Raw genomic sequence first — 19611 nt, 5'->3', positions numbered from 1 at the left:
AAAATACAAACCTCCTGTCTTTTCTGTTTGCTGAGGCATTACTTTTGTACTGAATCAAATACAGTGGCCCCATGCACTTCTTTTGATTATTGGGAATTGTCCCTTAGGTCTACTTACTTTTGTATATGAATATCCACCTAGTGGCTTTCTCAGCCATTTTGAAATATCATGATGTTAACTCGTTTAAAATCCAGATTTCAAGGAGGTGGGTTGAATCTTTAGTCTGTACAAAATTCCATATTCTTTTAGACCCAAATACAGCTTAGTTACTCAGCTTGATAAATTATCATGGACTTCTGTGTAATAAATATGACTTTTTGGCTATTTCAAATGTATTTATAATAACTGTAAAAGTTTGTATCATTTCACACTCTCTACATGCAAAATTTTAAGTCTCGGATAGCTACAGGAAGCAGCAAATTAGTACAAAGGTTATTGTTGCTAGAAAATACAATTTTTAATAATAAATATATTTAATTTATTTGTAAATAGTAATAATGTATGTACACATATAATGTATTATAACTTAAATATGACTGTTTTAGAAACACTAGTCCAATAAAACACAGCCAAAACAGTTCACTTTGTAAAACACAGTCTTGTATTCGTGGATATGGTAAGGTGAATGCATATGCACTACTTCATTATAACTTCTGTAATATTAGCCAGGCATGGCCAAAAGATTAATGTAAGAAAAATAATAAATATATACAAAATATATTATTAAGAGATTCAAGTTATTTAGGCCAAACATTTGTATTTTCATGTCATGTGGTCCTTCTGGAATATATATATATAAAAGCATAGCTTATACTTATCTCTTAATTTTTTTATGGTGGTTACAAGGTCTGTTAAATCAATTAATCCCATATGGAGTTAAGGTAGAGAAAATAATGGATAAAATATAAAGTTTTATTGAAAAAAAACATTTGAAATGTATTTAGGAGGTTTCAAAGATTACTGAAATATTTGAGATTTTTGAAACAAATAACAGTTTTCTTAATCATAACATGAAATCACTTTACACTCAGACTAGTAAAGAAACTTTTCACAAACAAATCTTCAGTAAATATACTTCATTAAAAATATGATTTTTCTGTGTACAAAATACTTTTAATGTTTATTAAAAGTCCACCAAAGTTTGTGAAGGTACACATACTGCATTCAAAGTTATAGTATAAAAACTTAGTGTGCAAAGTGTTTATGAAAATTTGTATTTTATACCAAGACTGTTATGAATGGGTTAACTAATAAAAAGTTTTTTTTTGAAAAATGTTTTTTTTAATGAGGACCAAGTACTAATTTAACCATGTTCATTTTTATGTTTTACAAATTTAATATTTTGAACTTTGGAATTGACAAAAGAAAAAATGTATCTAAATGTAAGTGTATATAGTCAGCAAGTGAATTTTTACAACTAGTTCCAAAAAACCTTTGTCATATTAAGAAAATTTGAATGGCATGAGAAAGTAGAAATCTATTTCATATGTCATTGGACAAGAAAATATTAATATTTTTCATCACATTTTCTGTATCTTAGAGTAACTGAAAAGCAGAAACAAAACTTGATGACTCCACACAACCTGAGTACTGTGTTTTGTCCGTCTTTGATGCGAACACCTGATTTAATTGCTCAGCCTGGACAACTTGCTGCCTGGCACCAAGAAAGTCTTGTCATTGAGATTCTTATTTCCCACCAAAGGGTTCTCTTTGAATATGGTTAAAAGAAATCTAATGGTGCTTCCTAGATTTTAATATTTACCCTCTTTTCTGTTTGTTAACCCCTCCTTCAAAATTTGATTATAAGAGTCATGGGATTGTAAGACTAAATCATATCATATTCAAGGTAAGAAATATAAAGTTTTTGGTGTTTTTTCTTATGTTGACATCTGTTCAAATTTTGTGATAATACCAGAAGAGTCGAGTACTGTGCTGAAGAATAAAGTCTGATACATGAATATTATGATTTTTTTATAAAGAAACTTGATGTAGCCTGGGCTAAACATCGTTTGGAAGAAGGCTGAAGATGTGTTTCTTATTCTTTAATTCTGGGAGCTTGGTTATAGCAGTTTAGCCATTCTATAAAATACTTTAAGAAAATCTCTAATTTTAATACAAACCACAAGGCACTGTAAAGGCTTCAACATCCTGTACTCATGAGCTGACTAATTAGTAGGTTTAGGTTTAGCTCATACACCTTATTAAATGAGTAAACATTTGTATAGTTAATGAATTTTTAAGCCACTGTAATATAAATAATAGGATATTTAAATTATTTTTCAGTTAGCTTAATTTAATCTGTTTTTGGAAAATAATTATCAAAACAGATTACATTTTATCTAATGATACAGAATGTACCAGCCTACAAAGTGTAATACCTTTTTAGATAATAGGTGTGATATTACATAGCATTAGAATGTATAAAAACTTTAAAATGAATAACTAGACCCAGTGGTTTGTAAATGGATATTGTAATTAGCATTTCTACATAATAATGTGTATCTTGTAATGAGGTGAGCCTGATTAGCTCTGATATTGAATGAAAGGCAATGTTGGTCTCATTGGATAAGTGTGGCCCTACATTACAGTAGGACTGACAACAAAGTTTGTTGAAGCTAGTAAACTTGATGTCTTGTTAATGAAGTTAATGCTTCATATGTTGTAATCCAGTCATTGTATCGGATCTGGAACGTGTTGACAATGGCATACAACAAAAAGTGGTATGAAGTGCTGCTGTGAACTCATTCTTACTTGGAAGTTGTAAAGAATTATATGTTAGTTTTATTGTGATGTGATGCAATGACACACATATTGCCATAGAGTTAACTTGTTTTTATAAATTTCTGAATGTTAATGGCTCTATAGAATTTTAAGTTCCATAGCAAAAGATAAAGTAGTTGGACAAATGTCCACGTCTTGGATCCAATAACATATCTCTTGATAGATTTCTTTCTCACAGCATGTTTTATTTTTTAAAACAATTTCAGTTCCCAAAGATCATTCATGCTGTTGTGTGTATGGTGAGTAGAAAATGGTGAAAAATTATCTTAATTTTGAATATCATTTGCAGTTTATACATCAAGTATATCCAGGATCCCTAATTATGCACAGAAGAATGGGATAGGTCCATTCAAAATATCTGTAGTGTGAGAATTTTTAAAAAATCTGCATCAATTATAAAAAAATATTCTAGAGAATGTAAAGAATCATTATTATTATTATCCAAACATAACAGTTGTATTTGAAGTCTTTGGGAGCTAGTTACATTTTAAGTTCTGTACTGAGTAAAGATGCTGGTTACAAATTCTCCATTTGTTAACTCTTACAGAACACAGTTGAGTACACACATTGTATACTTATTTGAATGACTGAACAAATTAGTTTCTCAAGAAACAAGGAAAAACTGTTACCTGTGAAACATGTTAGGTTTAGAATTATGTTACTGTTTATTCATTCCAATTAATGAAATGTAACTCAGGTGCTGTGTTTATATAGTGATTACTACAAATAATGTATCACATAATATAGTTATGTACCTGTATTTTGTTTGAAATTAGTGATTATAACTTAGACATTTTATGTTTGTATAAAGTGATTGTAATTAATGAATTTGGGAAATTTCTTCAAATTGTTTGTTCATTAAGAATGAAAAGTTGCAAACCTTTTTCTTATTCAACAGGTAAAGTTTTCATATATTTACAATTAAACTCAAAAGAAGAGATTAATAGAAAATTCATGAAAATGTTGTTATTGATCAGGTTAGGTTTATTTGTTTTACTCTTCCTAACATTTGATTCATTTTGAAATTAGTGTAGAAAATATTCAGTGGCAAAAAGCATAAAAATATTTTAGTTTCTTGTGAAATGTTGGACTCAAAATCTTTAATTCATTGATTAAGAGAACTGTTTTTGAATGGGATGTTTCTGATCAGCCTTTTTTTTTTTATAAGGCATGACTATAACACACAAAGATTTTGAGCATTTTAGAATATAAAAATATCTGTTATTTTTTGGCACTTACAATAGTGCAGAAAGTATTGTATTGATAGTTTAAAAAAACGTGAAGTTAAAATGATATTGAATCATTTTTACAATTATGAAAAGTTTCAACTGGATTGAGAAAACTACAGTAAATTATCTTCCCACAAGCAGTTTTAAGGAAAGTAATTTTCTTTGTGTATATTTGGTCCCACAATGTTAGGGAGATGTGGGTGTGTAATGGAAAAATTATACAATGATGTTTTAGTAGTTAAGATACAATAAGTAAATTATTCCATGAAAAACTACAGAACTACAGGTAGAAGGTGTTAACAATATAATAAATAATTTAATTATGAGCTTGTCTGTGGTTTATGTCAGCTAATCTTGTTTTCTTTTCATGGTCAGTAATCTGCTTGTTAAGAAACTGGCAAGTGTAAAATATTATAATTGTTTAAAGTATTTTAATATGATTATTTTATAATTATGGTTTTTATATACATAATCTGTATACATTACATTAATTTGTTAAAGTGAATTGGAATTGCTTCTGTTGGCATTTATTTAACTGTATAGTAAACCAGAATGTGTTAGTTTTGGTTTATCTCTTGTTGAAAGAGTGATATTTATAGATATTTGTACATTACTGAATACTTATTTTCATATATTTTACATATGTATTCTACAGTGGTGCTTTTTTGCTACCATATGTTCGTGAAGAATAATTTAATGTATCGTTTATTCATGAACACGGATGATAAATCTCAAACTTAACCAAATATAATCACATTCCAAGCTTTTGAGGTATCCATTTCTGTTCTTTTATGATTTAGAAGCAATCATGAACTGTAAGTGTTTTGATTGGTAGTTGAACTACAATAACCAAGTCAATCTATTCCTGAAGTGTCTTCTGGAAGAACATTCTTTAAGCATAAATATTAGATTGTAAACAACTGTATACATTTTCTTTGGTGCTTGGTTTTAAACTGTGATCTGTATGGTACTGCTCTCACACAAAGGTGTGACATTTTCTTGTACAGAATAGATCTGTTACACCCAGTTTTGTTTTATTATTCTTCTGTATATTTCTAACATATATCTTTTTTCCATTATAACATATTTGTATTAGCTTTTCGACATAAATGTTGAGGAATTTCTTAATTAGTGTGGTAGTTGAACTTAGTTATGCTTTAGGAAGAAAATAGAAAACATTTTGATTGAACGAATAAGGAAGTATTCAAGTCTGACCAAATTGATAACCGAAGAATTTATGTTTCAGTGATTTGATTATGTCTTACATAAAAATTAGTGTTTGTAAGTGTGGATGTGTACACATGTGCATAGATCACACTGGTGTGGAAACTCGTACATTAGCCGAGATGATACTTGTTTTTAGCTTTCCTTGATCTGAAATTTTCAATCCGGAGAAGTTGAGGATAAAATCTCCGAGTGTGAACGTTTTATTTTTTTGTCTAATGTTCATTTGTTTAAATATTTCTTTTGTAGTTTGTAATGTTTTAGGCATTAAAATGTAGTATGTACATTCTTCTATGTTTATGGAAAGTCTGAAACTCATGGGAATGGTAAAGCTCTTTTTAATGGTTCCACAAAAGTGACAAATTACTGATCATAGATTACTGCTAACATCTTTAAGATTTAGTTGCTTTGGGTTAATCATAGTTTGAAGTACCATTAACTTATTGTAGCTTATGTAGATGTGTTGAAAAACATATGGTAACTAGTGTTTTAGTTTTCCTTCTTTTCTTGAAATTATTATTATTATTATTATTACTTAAATAAGTAAAGATTTATGTGGCTGAACAACAAGACCACATATTTATTTATTTATCTTATCAGATGCAACAGTGTACATGGATGTATATACACATGCAGCCATCAGTAATGTTAATACTTTTGCACATAACTTTTAATAACAACAAAGAATGAACTGGGCACAGCCTAATAGTTGTGCAGACTGTAAATCTAAGGGCTCACAGTTTGTGTCTTTTTGCCAAAAAAAATCAGTGTTACTTTTCACTGCTGTAGGGGTGCTGTGAAAATGACAGTTAATTACTACTATTCATGCAGATAATACCCCAAGTTTGATGGTTGGTAGTATTTGCTAACTGACGTCTGTATTTTACCAGCTCAAAAGTAGGAATGCTAAAGTTGCAATAGGCATTTGTATAGCTTTGTAAGAAAGTTTTAAACAGATAAAAGAAATAAGACAACTGCAGGTTATAAATATTAAAGTACGCTAATGTAGGAATGACTGTTAAATCAGTGTCATTGTTTTTGTTTTTTTTTTGTTTATATTTTACACTTGTTACCAAAGCAAGATGATAAAATATTTTACAACCATCTACCAGTATGTTGCTATCATCTTGCACCAGACACATAGTTTTGTTTATAAGTTCAAGATTATAATAATATGCTAGTTGAGGAGTATTGTGGTGAAGTTAGGTTTAGTATCTGTTTAATACTTTTTGTGTATTCAGTATCTCAGGACCATTCGTTTGATGACACTGCCTAATTAATAATACTCTGAGTTCAGTATTTGGATGTTTTGAAGCTTCACCTTTCTCTGTGTCCGAACTTTAGCTGGCATTGTTAAAATTAAGTAGAGTGGTGGTTCTGTTAATGAATGGTATCTGTTGAAGTTAATATTTACAGATGTTGTCACATAAAAATGTCTCTTCAGTTAAGTGTCATACTGATTTTGTCAATTGGGCCCCGCATAGCCAAGTGTGTTAAGGCGTTTGACCTGTGATCCGAGGGTCGCGGGTTTGAATCACGGTCGCACCAAACATGCTTGCCCTTTCAGCTGTTGGGGCGTTATAATGTGACAGTCAATCCCACTATTCGTTGGTAAAAGAGTAGCCCAACAGTTGGCAGTGGATGATGATGACTAGCTGCCTTTTCCTCTAGTCTTGCACTGCTAAATTAGGGACAGCTAGTGCAGATAGCCCTTGAGTAGCTTTGCGCAAAATTCAAAACAAACGAATTTTGTCAAGTTACTACAACAGCCCACTCCTCCTAGACATTGAACAGAATATCACGTTTCTGCACTACTACAGCTGTATCTGAGACACTTACAAGGTGTAGTGTCGTCACATGTGCATTTGATTGATTTTAAAATATATGGATGGCCAAGTGTAATATTCACTGGCAAGTTGTAGGAATTGTCGTTATGTACTCATCCAAACTGTACTAGCTCAGTTGTTGCTTAGTTTTAATCAAGAACATGTTTCTAAATGCATACAAATTGGACTATCTTTACATTTTCAACAGAGGCTACTTGTCATTGGTGACAAAATAGCCTAGTGTCTGTGACATTCTTTGTTGCCAATGGTTTTTGACATTTTCTGTTGTTGTTGTTCATAACATGCGGTCATGTCTTTGGTTGTCTGTTCAGTGATGATGGATGTGTTAGTAGTGATGTTATCCATTAGAGAAAGAGAGAGTACCCATCATGCAGACTGTTTTAACATAGTTACTTTATCAGTGGTAGTATGATATGCTACTATATCATGTCCTGACAAAGCATGAAAAGATAATTCTAGCCAGTAGCCTTATATTCCTGTATAATAGTGTATATCTCTTTTTTTCTGAACTGGCAATTTCATAACTATCGGAGATGTAAGCCTCCAATCAAGACATTTTTGAAGTTGGATAAAGATATCTATCATCTGATAGCACTGACTTTTCAACAGACTTTTATTTTGCTACCATTAGCATTAGTTGTACAAGTATATTTCCAGCTTCTTTGCAAGAGGTTGATGTACTTATCTCCATGGACCATCAAACGTCTGTTGTTTCAACTGGAACGATTTTTTCTACCTGTGATAAATAACGTAGTTAGGTGTAAATCTGTAATGAAAGTCCTTGTCTTAATGACTTAATCACAAGTTATTAATAATCTGTTTCAGTAACTATCAGAGTAGCTTTCTGAAGGAGAAGTCATATGTTAAGACTTAACTGGTGAGAACTCTCTTGCCTCTACCAAGGTTTGTCACAATTTTTGTGCTAAAGGACTTGTACCTGCCAAGGCACTCATCACCCAAAGCCAACTTGTGTTTAGTTTCTATTCTCAAATTATTCACAAAATCCTAGACAGTACCACATACCGGTCAGTTTGCAACAAACACCCATACCACTTGTTCTGAGATGCACTTTTATTTCAAATTGGTTTCTCACCACCAAGAAACTCAATTATTAAACTGTCAGTGACTTTCAGGACGTTTCTTGTAAAATATATCATGTTAACACCTTTTCCTGTTATAAACTTTATTTCGTGGTGGCTTTGTTTTGGCAATTCACAATAGTATGTGAACAGTGAAATGCTTTTAGTTACTTAAATATTTTTATAATATTTGTTTGGCTTGTCATTTGAAATGAATTATTAATTGAGGAATTGTGTCACCATCTACTCAAAGAAGATTGGAGAAGATGAAGTGACTATTTCACAAGTGGCATCACCTGGTAGTTTATGTGAATATATGGACTCAAAATAAGAAATTGTTACAAAACTGCAATGTTGGCACAGAGAAAGTTTTCCATTTTGCTGCCAGAATATATAGCTTGGATCAAATACTTTTTCATATAGAAATTCAAAACTGTTTTAACTCTGGAGCATCTACCAGCCATTTAATTATGTAGAAATTTATAACTATACTAACCTGTTTAACTAAAAACATAATTCTCACACACACACACACACACACACACACAAATTTGATGTTATAATAATCTTTACAGCTTACTGAACTTACTATGGCCCCTGTGAATTTGACTTACTAAGCATTTTTTTTATTATAGTTTTTATTCTTTGGATTGAGGTGAAACTTAATCAAAAGTAGGACAAAAACAGTACTTATTTTTCTCCATGTTTCATCTGATTCTGGTTTTCTCTAAGCATATGTGGTAAATTATAACCAAAATCAAGCATACATGCTTTACATTTAAGAATTTTAAGAAATCCTTTGTTTAATAGGCTCCTTTTGGTCTTGAATTTTCATCTAAAGTCTGTAATTAATAATAAAATTTATGAAGTAGCCGTGAGTGAAATGTCAAAACTAGCAGATTTAGTTAGACGACCTTCACTTTCAAAATATCACATAATACGTTTAAACATACCTATTGAAAAGTTTCATTTTGTAATTCAAATCAGTATCTTTCAGGTCTTCAGAATGTTTATAAAGTAGGGTTTATGTTAAATATTTGTTGTAAACATGGGAAAAAATTACATTTTATATGTTTGCCATTCTTTCTAGAAAGTTTTTGATTGTGAGAAAACAGTGACGTACGTGTTGGCTTTAAACTACGATGGCCAGTTCTTAAGTGGATTCTTTTTAATTGAATTATAGATTGCATAATTGTGAATCTATAAAGGAATACCATTAGAATGAACTTTATTTATTAGTTCGGTTAAGTTATTTGGAAATGTTGAATTTAAACATAATAAAATGTTCAAATTGTTGAACTTAGCTGTTGGCAGGGAGTTGACCAACCCACACAAATATTTTATTGTATCTATCTTATAGATAATGGAGGTGATTAGTCTAGAGGGAAACACACTTTGGAATTACCAGTAGTAGTAGTATTGTATCAAGTGGTTAGATCAAAAGAGATAAATGTATTGAGTTTATCAGTAGACAGTAAAATGGCTGGTCCATAGAAAGATTTTGCTGAATTAGGGATAGACATGAGAATAACCAGACTGGACATTGTGTTGAATTTGGCTCAAGATGTAGATATATTTTAGTTTAGCTGTAGACAAGAAGATGTCTAATAGTCTTCAAGAACTGTTTCATTTAACTATAAATTTTAGAGGTAGCTAGCCTCCAAGGACATTATTTTGAATATTAAGGACAATGAAATAATCATTCCTAAAAGACAGTGTTGGATTTTAGTTGTACACAAAAAAGTGGTCAATCTATAAGGACACCCTGTATAATAGAATATTCTGTTGAATTAGCTATTATTAGTGAAATAGTCTGTGCAGTTGAGATATGAAAAGTATCTTTGCTAAGTTGAAACATTTTTTCATACCTTGCAGTGACATATTCTTGTAATTGTCAGTGATAATGTTAATATTACAATTTTATGTATGGTTTGAACACCTGTATGAAAATCTTAAGAATCATGGTGAAAGTAATATTATGAAAGTACTCTGTGAACCAGGGTTTGTTGTGTCAGTATGAACTACGAGATGGGGTAAGCAAATTTGTTTGTCCTCGAGAGGTTGATGTTATTTCAACTTGTCATGAAAATGAATGTAAAAAGGGTTTATAATCTTACTGGATGGGGATATTACCAGGTGTTTGTTTTAAAGTAACATGTAGGTTACTGCTTTTCTATGAATACAATATATAAATTTATTTTATTAATGGAATTAATAGAATTATTCACCTAATCTTTCAGCACCAGTAACAACTCAATGTCTACCTGAAGGTTGTGTCAGAAGTGAATGTAATAATTTGTCAGAAACAGTGAGGTGCTATTTAAATTTTATGGTTTAACAGATTGAAGTAATTGCCCATATACCCTATCAAAAATTTAATAAAACATTTCTACTAAACAATAAATTGTATATAATTTGTGAAATAGAATAGATGATATTAATGCTAGCAGTTTAGGAATACAATACTATCTTTGTAAATAAACATAACATTTAATTTGTGTTTTTACAATTTTATATTTATATATATATCAAAGGTTTTACAGATGTGTTACCCCTTGTAAAAAAAAAAGTTTGAAATTGTGCAAAGGTTTTTATGAAGCAAATTAAGTGTAATAGAAATGTTTAGGAAAATGACTAAAAAGTTTGGAGTTGGGAAGGAGTTTTTTTTTTATTACAGATTGGATTAACATTTATTTATTTGGTGCATTTGAATTACAACTAGACTGTTGGTTTCAAAAGTAAAAATACTGTCTTTAAATCTCAACAATACATTTAATTCTTTTGACAAAATTTACCTCACAGAAAGTAGATGTGTTGATAATGTAGTATTTGTAGAATTTAGAATAGCATTCTGTTTAAACCGTAATTTGTGTTTGTTTCCTACAGTACTGTAGCAGTAAAGAAAGAAAAATGTTTGAAAATTTAAAACTTGCCAAGTTTTTTTTTTGTACTTTTTATCCTTTGTAAAATTTCAAATTGAATAGAACTGGAGCCACACCAAAGAGTTGAGATTTTCAACACTGTCAGTTCTGTTCTTGTACTTTTGTTCCATATTTCTTGTAATCTTGTTTGTGGTTACTAAGTGAATATAATAAATGTTTGTGCCAAACATGATTAAAAAAATTTTTATCCTTCACTTTCGTGGATACACGAACAGTCAGTGTGCAACACTACAAAGATAGGTGTATGGTGTGACTAAGTGGTGATACACTATGATGCCAGGTGATTTGTGTTACCTTATGAAGGTTGTGGATTATTAAAGCAACATATTCTGTTTATAGCTTGTAATATATTACATTCTCTGCATAGTATCACTTCAACTCTTCTGTGAGGCCTGACACGGCCAGGTGGGGTTAAGGCGTTCGACTCATAATCCGAGGGTTGCGGGTTCAAATCTCCGTCGCACCAATATGCTTGCCCTTTCAGCCATGGGGGCATTATAATGTGATGGTCAATCCCACTATTCATTGGTAAAAGAGTAGCCCAAGAGTTGGCAGGGGGTGGTGATGACTAGCTGCCTTCCCTCTAGTCTTGCACTGCTAAATTAGGGACGGCTAATGCAGATAGCCCTCGAGTAGCTTTGCATGAAATTCAAAAAACAAACAAGCAAGCTCTTCTGTGCATTGAAATAACCACAATAAATATTTACATTGAAGTTAAATTAAAGCTGTAAGAAGTACCTACTTGTATCAACGTTAAATATAAACCATATGAATTCAGTTTAAGGAAAGTAGAATGGATGAAAGAAACTGGAATTAATTGTATGTGTCATGTATATATACATTTTATTTTTTTCAGTATATCTCAATTTTCCCAGTTTTTTTCTACATAAACTAAAATTCATCCATGATACTATAAACGGGTATGGAATTGAATAGGTGATGCAATTACAGGAATTACAGTGAATAACTTGTAATGAAATTGTCAGTTTATCATCAGCACAATTCATTATTACAGAAAATACTAGTGAATAAACTGATAGATTAATATTTTATGTTTGTTTTAAACAAAGCAGTTTAGTTTATCATGCTTGCATAAGTTTATCAACATATATTTTTAGTTCTCCCAGTTGCCCAGTAGTAAATCTTCATATTTACAATGTTACAATCAGGGTTTTGATACCCTTTCTTGGAAGCAGTTGTGGCTTTACTATAAGAAAAAAAAAGTGGAATATTATTAAAACTTTTCTGTATTATGCCCTCACAATTTGGCTGAATTAATTGTCATTTGACTTTCTTGGTTTCCATGCAAGCATAGGTTTGGCATGACCAGGTGGTTAGGGCACTCGACTTGTAATCTGAGATTGAAGGGTTTGAATCCCTGTCGCACAAAACATGCTTGCCCTTTCAGCCATGCGCACGTTATAGGTTTTGGTCAGTCTCACTATTCATTGGTAACAGAGTAGCCCAAAGTTGGCAATGGTGGTGACGATTAGCTGCCTTCCCTGTAGTCTGCTAAATTAGGCAAAGTTAGCGCAGATAGCCCTCGTGTAGCTTTTTGCGAAACTAAAAATACTCTGAATTGTTCAATATTACTTTTGACTAGTTTGAGCATTCTGCTTCGACCTTTTCTATTAGTAACAGAACTAATTTTCATGGATCTCCACCACTGGAATACGAGCTTTTGACTCTGTCTTTCACTCTGTTATGTGGTATTTCAGTTTAGGGATCCCTAACGTCATTCACCAGGCTACTACCACTGGGTATTACTGTAAGTCGCATCGTTTGATGGTGGAACCATACACAGCCTTTTATTATTATTATTATTACAGCCAGTGGTGTTGGCTAGCTGCCACTCCTGTGGTTAATAGTAACCATTCAGCTGTTGTTTAAAGCGTGTAAGAATGATGGTTGCGGTTACTCTCGTATTGGTTCGCGGTAGGCCTATGATTAGGTTAATATTGTTTGGTGACTGATGCGTTTAGTTAATTTACTAAAATACATGCGTTCTTTAGGTTTATCTTCGTTAAACTTTTGTTTGTGAAATTTACGTTATTTAGTCTAAAAATCACTCACTGTTATGACTGGTTGACTTGCATATAATTTGTTACATATTTTAGATAAATGGAGCAATGCGTCAGAGAGGTTTGGAGAGGTTAAGCTACACCGAAAAAACTATCTCTCACTATCTCAAACGTTAAACAACACGTGCGGATAGCAATAAAAACTGCAAAAGGTCGTGTGCACGAATCGATTCTTCTCAACTGTGCGACCAACCACACGTGACAGACACGAACAAAAGACTTGCGCGCCCTCTCCGTTACATTGACTGTTATAGCGCGAATTCATACAATAAACTGTTTGCGCTCTGTCCAGCGCGGCGATTCGAATCTCCAGATTTTAGTGTTGTAATTCTATAAACTGGGAGTCGTATGAACGGAATAATATTAGCACAATTGCATTATCAGTAACATTCATTGAGCCAAATCTAGTTAACAAAAGCCCTGGTAACTATTACGTCAGACGTTTGTTGATTGTGAGTTTACACCTGCCGTCTAAATGGTGGCATCTAGTTTCTTGTTAGGGATAATTTCTGTTTTTCTGAAAGTTGTTGTTGTCAAGCTAACACTACTAGTAGTAGTTTTTAATTCTCGTATCGACATTCGTTACACGGGAGTAGATGACAGGTTGGAACAGAACGCACGAGGAAATGTAGGAGTTCGTGCCTTTGTCTGCTTGGTAGTAGTAAATGGTACAATTACCGTCTCATGTCAACAACACCTGCACCGGTGACTCACACTTTTTGATCCGACGAGTTATTCAATGTTTCCGCTAGTCACAGCTCATTGCAAAATTTCGACATCTTTTGTTTAGAACTATTATCCAAAGATGGTATATTACATTTAAAGGTACACATGCATTGTTTCGGACAGTTGTTGTTTGGTTTACACAATGAAGCATTTGAAGATTTATTTAGTGTTAATGTAGGTGTCTAGTAAGTAAACTTAATATTCCGAAATTCGTTTAATCTTTCAGATCAGGGAAGATCGAGTTGAATCTACACTTTAATCAACTTGTGTTGTTTGGTTTATACTAGTTTAGGAGAATTCCACTCCATGTCAGTAACCCAGAACACAACCAAGAAGAGATAAGCTGGACCTATATCATAGTGAAAAGTATCGAACATGCTTGTTGGTGTCTGTAATCACTGGTATATTGGTTTTTCTTATAGTGACCATAAAGCACATTCACAACAACCGTATTTTATCTACTGTCTAGGTGTTGATTTTAAAATTAATTTATTTAAAAGAGCGAAACGTACCGAGATGGTCACTTTTCGTTTCTGTGGGTCCAGTGTTTCATACTATCTTTCGGAAACATTGTGCAAACGTTTGATAAAAGGGAAAGTCTTGAGTGGCCCTCGTATTGTTTCAGCCGTCACTCTAATTTAGTGCTCTTAGTGGCTGAGCAGTGAGTCTGAAGGCTTGTAACACTAATAAACGGGTTTCGATGCTCGTAGTAGGCACAGTTCATATAGTCCATTGTGTGAGTTCGTAATTAAGAAGAAACAAATCTACCGTAACTGGATTCTTGTCCTAAAGGATTCCCAGAGAAAAATCGAACTGTGATCTTCGTTCACATTTGTGAACCTTCGCCAAAACTGTTTCAACCGAGTTTTGTATTTCAATTGCAATTATTAAAAAACGGTATGCGTACATTTTTAAATGAATATTTTTTGTTTTATATTGCAATAAAGTTTCATTTTATTGTTATATGATTTTACCGTTTTGTAAAGAAATGTTTATCCTTTTTATTTGGGTGGTTCCCAGGTTGTGTGCAGATATACAACGTTAGAAACCAGGTTTCGATACCTGTGGTGGGCAGAGCACAGATAATTCATTGTGTAGCTTTATACTTAATTACAACCAAATTTTATTGTGGTGAAGTGCCCTGTTCGAGAACGCACAGGCCTAGTGCGAGACAAGGTGAACGAGAGTATCTGGTTTTGTGATGTTGGTTTTAGTATAGGTGAGTTTCGTTATCAGTTTGTTGTTGATAAAAGTCATGATTTAGGAAGACAGTTATTTTAATCCTAGGTGGTTGGCTGTAAGTGGTTAATCCGGCTCTCTGTCATTTCATTGGAGTGTATGTAAATCGGGTGATTTACGAAAATGTAATTCGCACTTTGTATTAAATATTTTAGATGGACAGTGATATCGTATTATTAGCTCAGACAAAAGTCAACCAGGTGTTGTTGTTGACCGGCTGACGTCTCTCTATTCTATCAGTGGAAAAATTAGGAAAGTAAATACTTTTGCGTAACGTTGCGCGAAACTTCTGAAACATTCGATGATGAAATTGCCACAATGTTGTCATATGGAATAATAATTTAATGAAACAGTTATATGGAAAACTGACTTTTGTACATGAAAAGTTTCATTCGTGTTGTTTTTTTTTTTCTTTTAAAAAATATTATTTAAAGGTTTCAACATAAATTATTATTGTTAGATAGCAATATAAGATACTTTGTAAAGGAATGTATTTTACAGAATATATATCTACAGCCCCCGCTAGTACAGCGGTAAGTCTACGGATTTACAATGCTAAAATCGGGGGTTCGATTCCCCTCTCGGTGGACTCAGCAGATAGCCTAATGTGGCTTTGCTATAAGAGAAACACACACGTATATGTACAGATTTAAAGTAGGTTATTGATACTTAGTGCAGTCGGGTCCACCTGATGTGCCTATGAGAGAGAAGTTTGCAGTTAAGCACAAAGGTAGACAATTGGCTATCTGTGCTATGTTCACCACAGGTATCGAAACTTGATTTTAGCGTTATACCCCTACAAACAGCTGAATCACTGGATTAAAACTGCAAGTTTAAGGGCTTGTAACGCTAAAATCCGTACTCGATGGCTCTATGTGGACACAGTACAGATAACCTTTTGTTTATTGCACAGTCGGTGATGATATTTGAAGTTAAGTACAAACCGACACATTGGGCTATCTGTTCTCTGTCTACAACGGGTATCGAAAACCGGTATCTAGCGTTGTAAATCCGCAGACTTTCCGCTGTGCTACAGGGAGCAAATCGAAAAAGCGCGGTTTAATATGTGAGAAATGTAATCGGGAAGCAGTGGCGCAACTGCAAAATGTGCCCCCCTCCGCATAAAAAAATAGTCCCTTACAGTTACTTCTCTGTAATTGTAGTAATGATTCGAGACCAATTTTGTCCTGCCCCTTTAACTGCAGGGACATACTTTTGCCGCATCATACTTTATGTACCAATATATTTCCCGTAGAAAAATAAAACTTAAAAAAAGTTCGAAGAATCAATGACAGTTTTGATTTACAGAAACTTAAACGAATTGTTTCAAGGTTGGACAGTTGAGGTTAACTCAGAAAAGACGAACGGATGAGACGTTAGATAAATGAGATTTATGTCGAATGTGACATTTGCTAAAATTAAGAGATTTTGATTATTTGTATTATTCTTGGACAACCCATTTTCGCCGAATGAAATTACGCCTGGCCACGTCAAGCCAGATTAGTTGTATTTTCTCTACGCATTTTTTTTATCTTGTATAACGTTGTACGTGTCGAAATAGGTTAATTCCAGGCTTAATACACTTGTGACGTTTTGTTACCCGTATGTACACTTGATGTGGCATCAAAGTCAACTTTGTGAAGCAGGATAAAGAAGCACGTGATTCACGAGGAATCCTGGGCTCTGGTGAACAACGTACGGCTGCTATAATTGTTCTCTTCCGATTTTCTACATCCTTCTGTACCGGAAAAATCAGAAGCAAAACTAAACCCCGCCCCCCGGTTTTGTTACACGAGAAATTAAACAATTGGTCTGGAATTTTCCGTTCTAGAGAAACCTTCTGAATGTACACGATTTATAGTTACTCAAGTTCCGCTGCATGAAAAACCGTCAGTGTCGTCACCTGGTGTGTATTCAATAAGGTACGTGTATATATAATATAGATATAAAGCGTGACAATATATATCGCTCGCCGAGGACGTTACTCCGGTACCAGGTTGCGACAGCATTTTAATCATTGGTGCAGGAAGACTGGACTTTATTATCCAACCCGGTGAACAGTAGACGATTTATTATCGTATTGGTGCGAAATGTACCGTCAGTTTTATAAGTGGATCTGTGATAAACGCTTCAACGTATAGTTACAAATTTCAAGCGTTTTACGTGGAGGAATGCACGAGAAACTTTTTAGCGGTTGGTAATTGGTTTGAAGATAAACTGCGCTTGCAGATGAATAAATAAAATAATGCACCTCCTCAGAAAAGTTACGTTTATGAGCTGATCTTTCGAAGTTGTGAAATCAGTACTAACTACGACAGTATTTGTTATTTAAATTAGTGTGCATTTTGAACGACCTTGGCAAGATGTACTAGGGAATTTTATTTGAAACCGAGTGGAAAGGCTCGATAATATGACGAATGTATGTGTGCAAGTGATGGTTTCATCTGATACACGAGTTTCAAGGGTAAATATTATCAATATATTATGAAACTGTGAAAAGAAACCTCCGTGTCAAAGACAGTTTTTATTAACGTAAATATAACTAACTATACGATTAATAGGGAATATGTCTTAACGTTTCAAGATTACAAAGTGTTTTAATTTTGATTATACACTGAAGGTATATAATTGTTAATTCGCGGTTTCCTATATAGGAGTGAAGATATTTCGGCAGTTCTACTAAGATGTCATTTTGGAAGTTTTGGGAGTCCAAGCAAAAGACCCATAAGGACCACTTGGGTAACTGTTCTGAAATGAATGGAAAAAGAAACGGTGAGGACCCTAATCATTCAAAAGGTTCCCCGTCTTTTGATCGACAGAGGAATCAGATGTCAGTGTCAAGATCTGGACGATACAAAGAAAGGCAGCGTCGTCGGTCCGGAATTCTAGACAACCCAGTTCTCTCGACAAAAACGCCCATCTCGTCTGAACCAACAGATGATGTCCAAGATGGCGCAGATCATGCAAAGATTTCCTCCGAGGAAAGCCCAGCCACCCTTGTGGATCCGAGTGGACACACAACTTTACAAGACTGCTGGAAAGAGCAAGGAAAAGTACGTGTATTTTCGTCACACGACCGCATGCAATTAGAAGCACGGTGAAAAATGTCTAAAACAACAACAACAAACAAGCAAAAAAAGAAGGGTATCTAATTGGCCAATTCTAAAAGGATTGATTTAACTTGTTGTAATATATGTTTTGTATTTATTCTAGTTCTTCTGCTTGGAAAAATCTTCAGTGTTGTCATCTAGTCGATTTACAATAAAGTATGTGTGTGTGGCTTAACCAATATGGCTGCGTTGATTGCTAGAGGGCGTTATGTCATGATCTCTGAGGGATGATATGTGATTTTAAGATAATTTTTAATTTTGATGATTAAGATTTAATTAAATTGGTTAATTTAAATGCTAAGCACACTATAGATGCTTATTTTGCTATAGAGCTAATGTCACTAAATTTACAAAATATTTTAGAAGAAAAGAATCATAAAGCATCCCGTTTGTTTACCCAAAACTCTACTCGTGCATGACGTTAATTGCCGATTATAGAAAGCTGTTCTGACAAATCTGCGAGTAGCGTGCGTAAAAATATAATTACTTTAATTATATTAGTAAACCTGTATCTGAAACTTATTAATTTATAAAAAAAAAAGTGATAATGAACTGTGACTTTAAGAGAAAACTTTGTAATATAGATAAGAAACTTGAAAATTGCGAATTAAACTTACGTAACTGTTTTCAGTGTTTATTTTAACACAATGTTGCACAATATGGGTACCCAAAATGTATTTTCCGCATGGATCTAATCTCGAATTTTAGCTTTATAAGGTGTGAAACGTTCCGCTCAGTTACCAAGGGACAGTTCACATAATATTACTCCACAATAATAAATATTAAATAGTTTTTGGAAAAGTATTAACGAAATGCTTCATTTGTATTAAAAAGAACTTAATAAAATTCTCAAAAACTTGCTTTTTAGTGGGTTTTGTTGATATTTTTATTATATTTTATATGCATGTAAGGAGCACAAAAACCTTTGAAGTCGTATTCTGCGTAAAGCTACAACACTTACCCGGAGTCCGATTCGTAGGTTAAAATATCAGTTTAATACAAACATTCGAAACCTTATAACTGGTCGTTTTCAAAATGTGGATCTTTCTTCTTTAGGGTCATGGCTAGGTGGTTAAGGCACTCAACTCGTAATACGAGGGTCGCGGGTTCAAATCATCGTCACCCCAAATATGCTCGCTCTTTCAGCCGTGGGGACGTTGTAATGTGACTGTCAATCCCACTTAGTCATTCATTGGTAAAAGAGTAGCCCAAGAGTTGGCAGTGGGTGGTGATGACTAACTGCTTTCCATCTAGTCTTACACTGCTAAATTAGGTATGGCTAGCGCAGAATGCCCTCGTGTAGCTTTACGCGAAATTGAAAACCAACAAAACATTAAGATCACTTTCGTGTTA

The 19611-nt window shown here is 33.3% G+C and overlaps 2 protein-coding genes across 7 annotated transcripts in view; one reads left to right on the top strand and one right to left on the bottom strand.

The window, feature by feature from the left end:
* LOC143231924 (N-chimaerin-like) overlaps positions 1-19117 on the top strand; it is a 44454-nt gene extending 25337 nt beyond the window's left edge. For 4 of the 6 annotated variants that reach the window (XM_076466776.1, XM_076466777.1, XM_076466778.1 and 1 more), the window contains one exon: positions 1541-19117. In XM_076466776.1, coding sequence (XP_076322891.1) covers positions 1541-1724 — 184 coding nt within the window. In that variant the 3' untranslated portion in view covers positions 1725-19117. The remainder of the gene's footprint in view (positions 1-1540) is intronic. The other 2 variants (XR_013017292.1, XR_013017291.1) reach the window with 2 other exon arrangements.
* LOC143231925 (uncharacterized) overlaps positions 17654-19611 on the bottom strand; it is a 30353-nt gene continuing 28395 nt past the window's right edge. Inside the window, exon 3 of the mRNA XM_076466780.1 lies at positions 17654-18182. Within this exon, the coding sequence (XP_076322895.1) occupies positions 17930-18182 (253 nt within the window). The 3' untranslated portion in view covers positions 17654-17929. The remainder of the gene's footprint in view (positions 18183-19611) is intronic.

This window comes from Tachypleus tridentatus, chromosome 11, assembly GCF_004210375.1.
Source record: "Tachypleus tridentatus isolate NWPU-2018 chromosome 11, ASM421037v1, whole genome shotgun sequence".
NCBI lineage: Eukaryota > Metazoa > Arthropoda > Merostomata > Xiphosura > Limulidae > Tachypleus > Tachypleus tridentatus.
The sequence above is the reverse complement of the archived record's forward strand: the minus strand, read 5'-3'. Positions and strand labels throughout refer to the sequence as shown.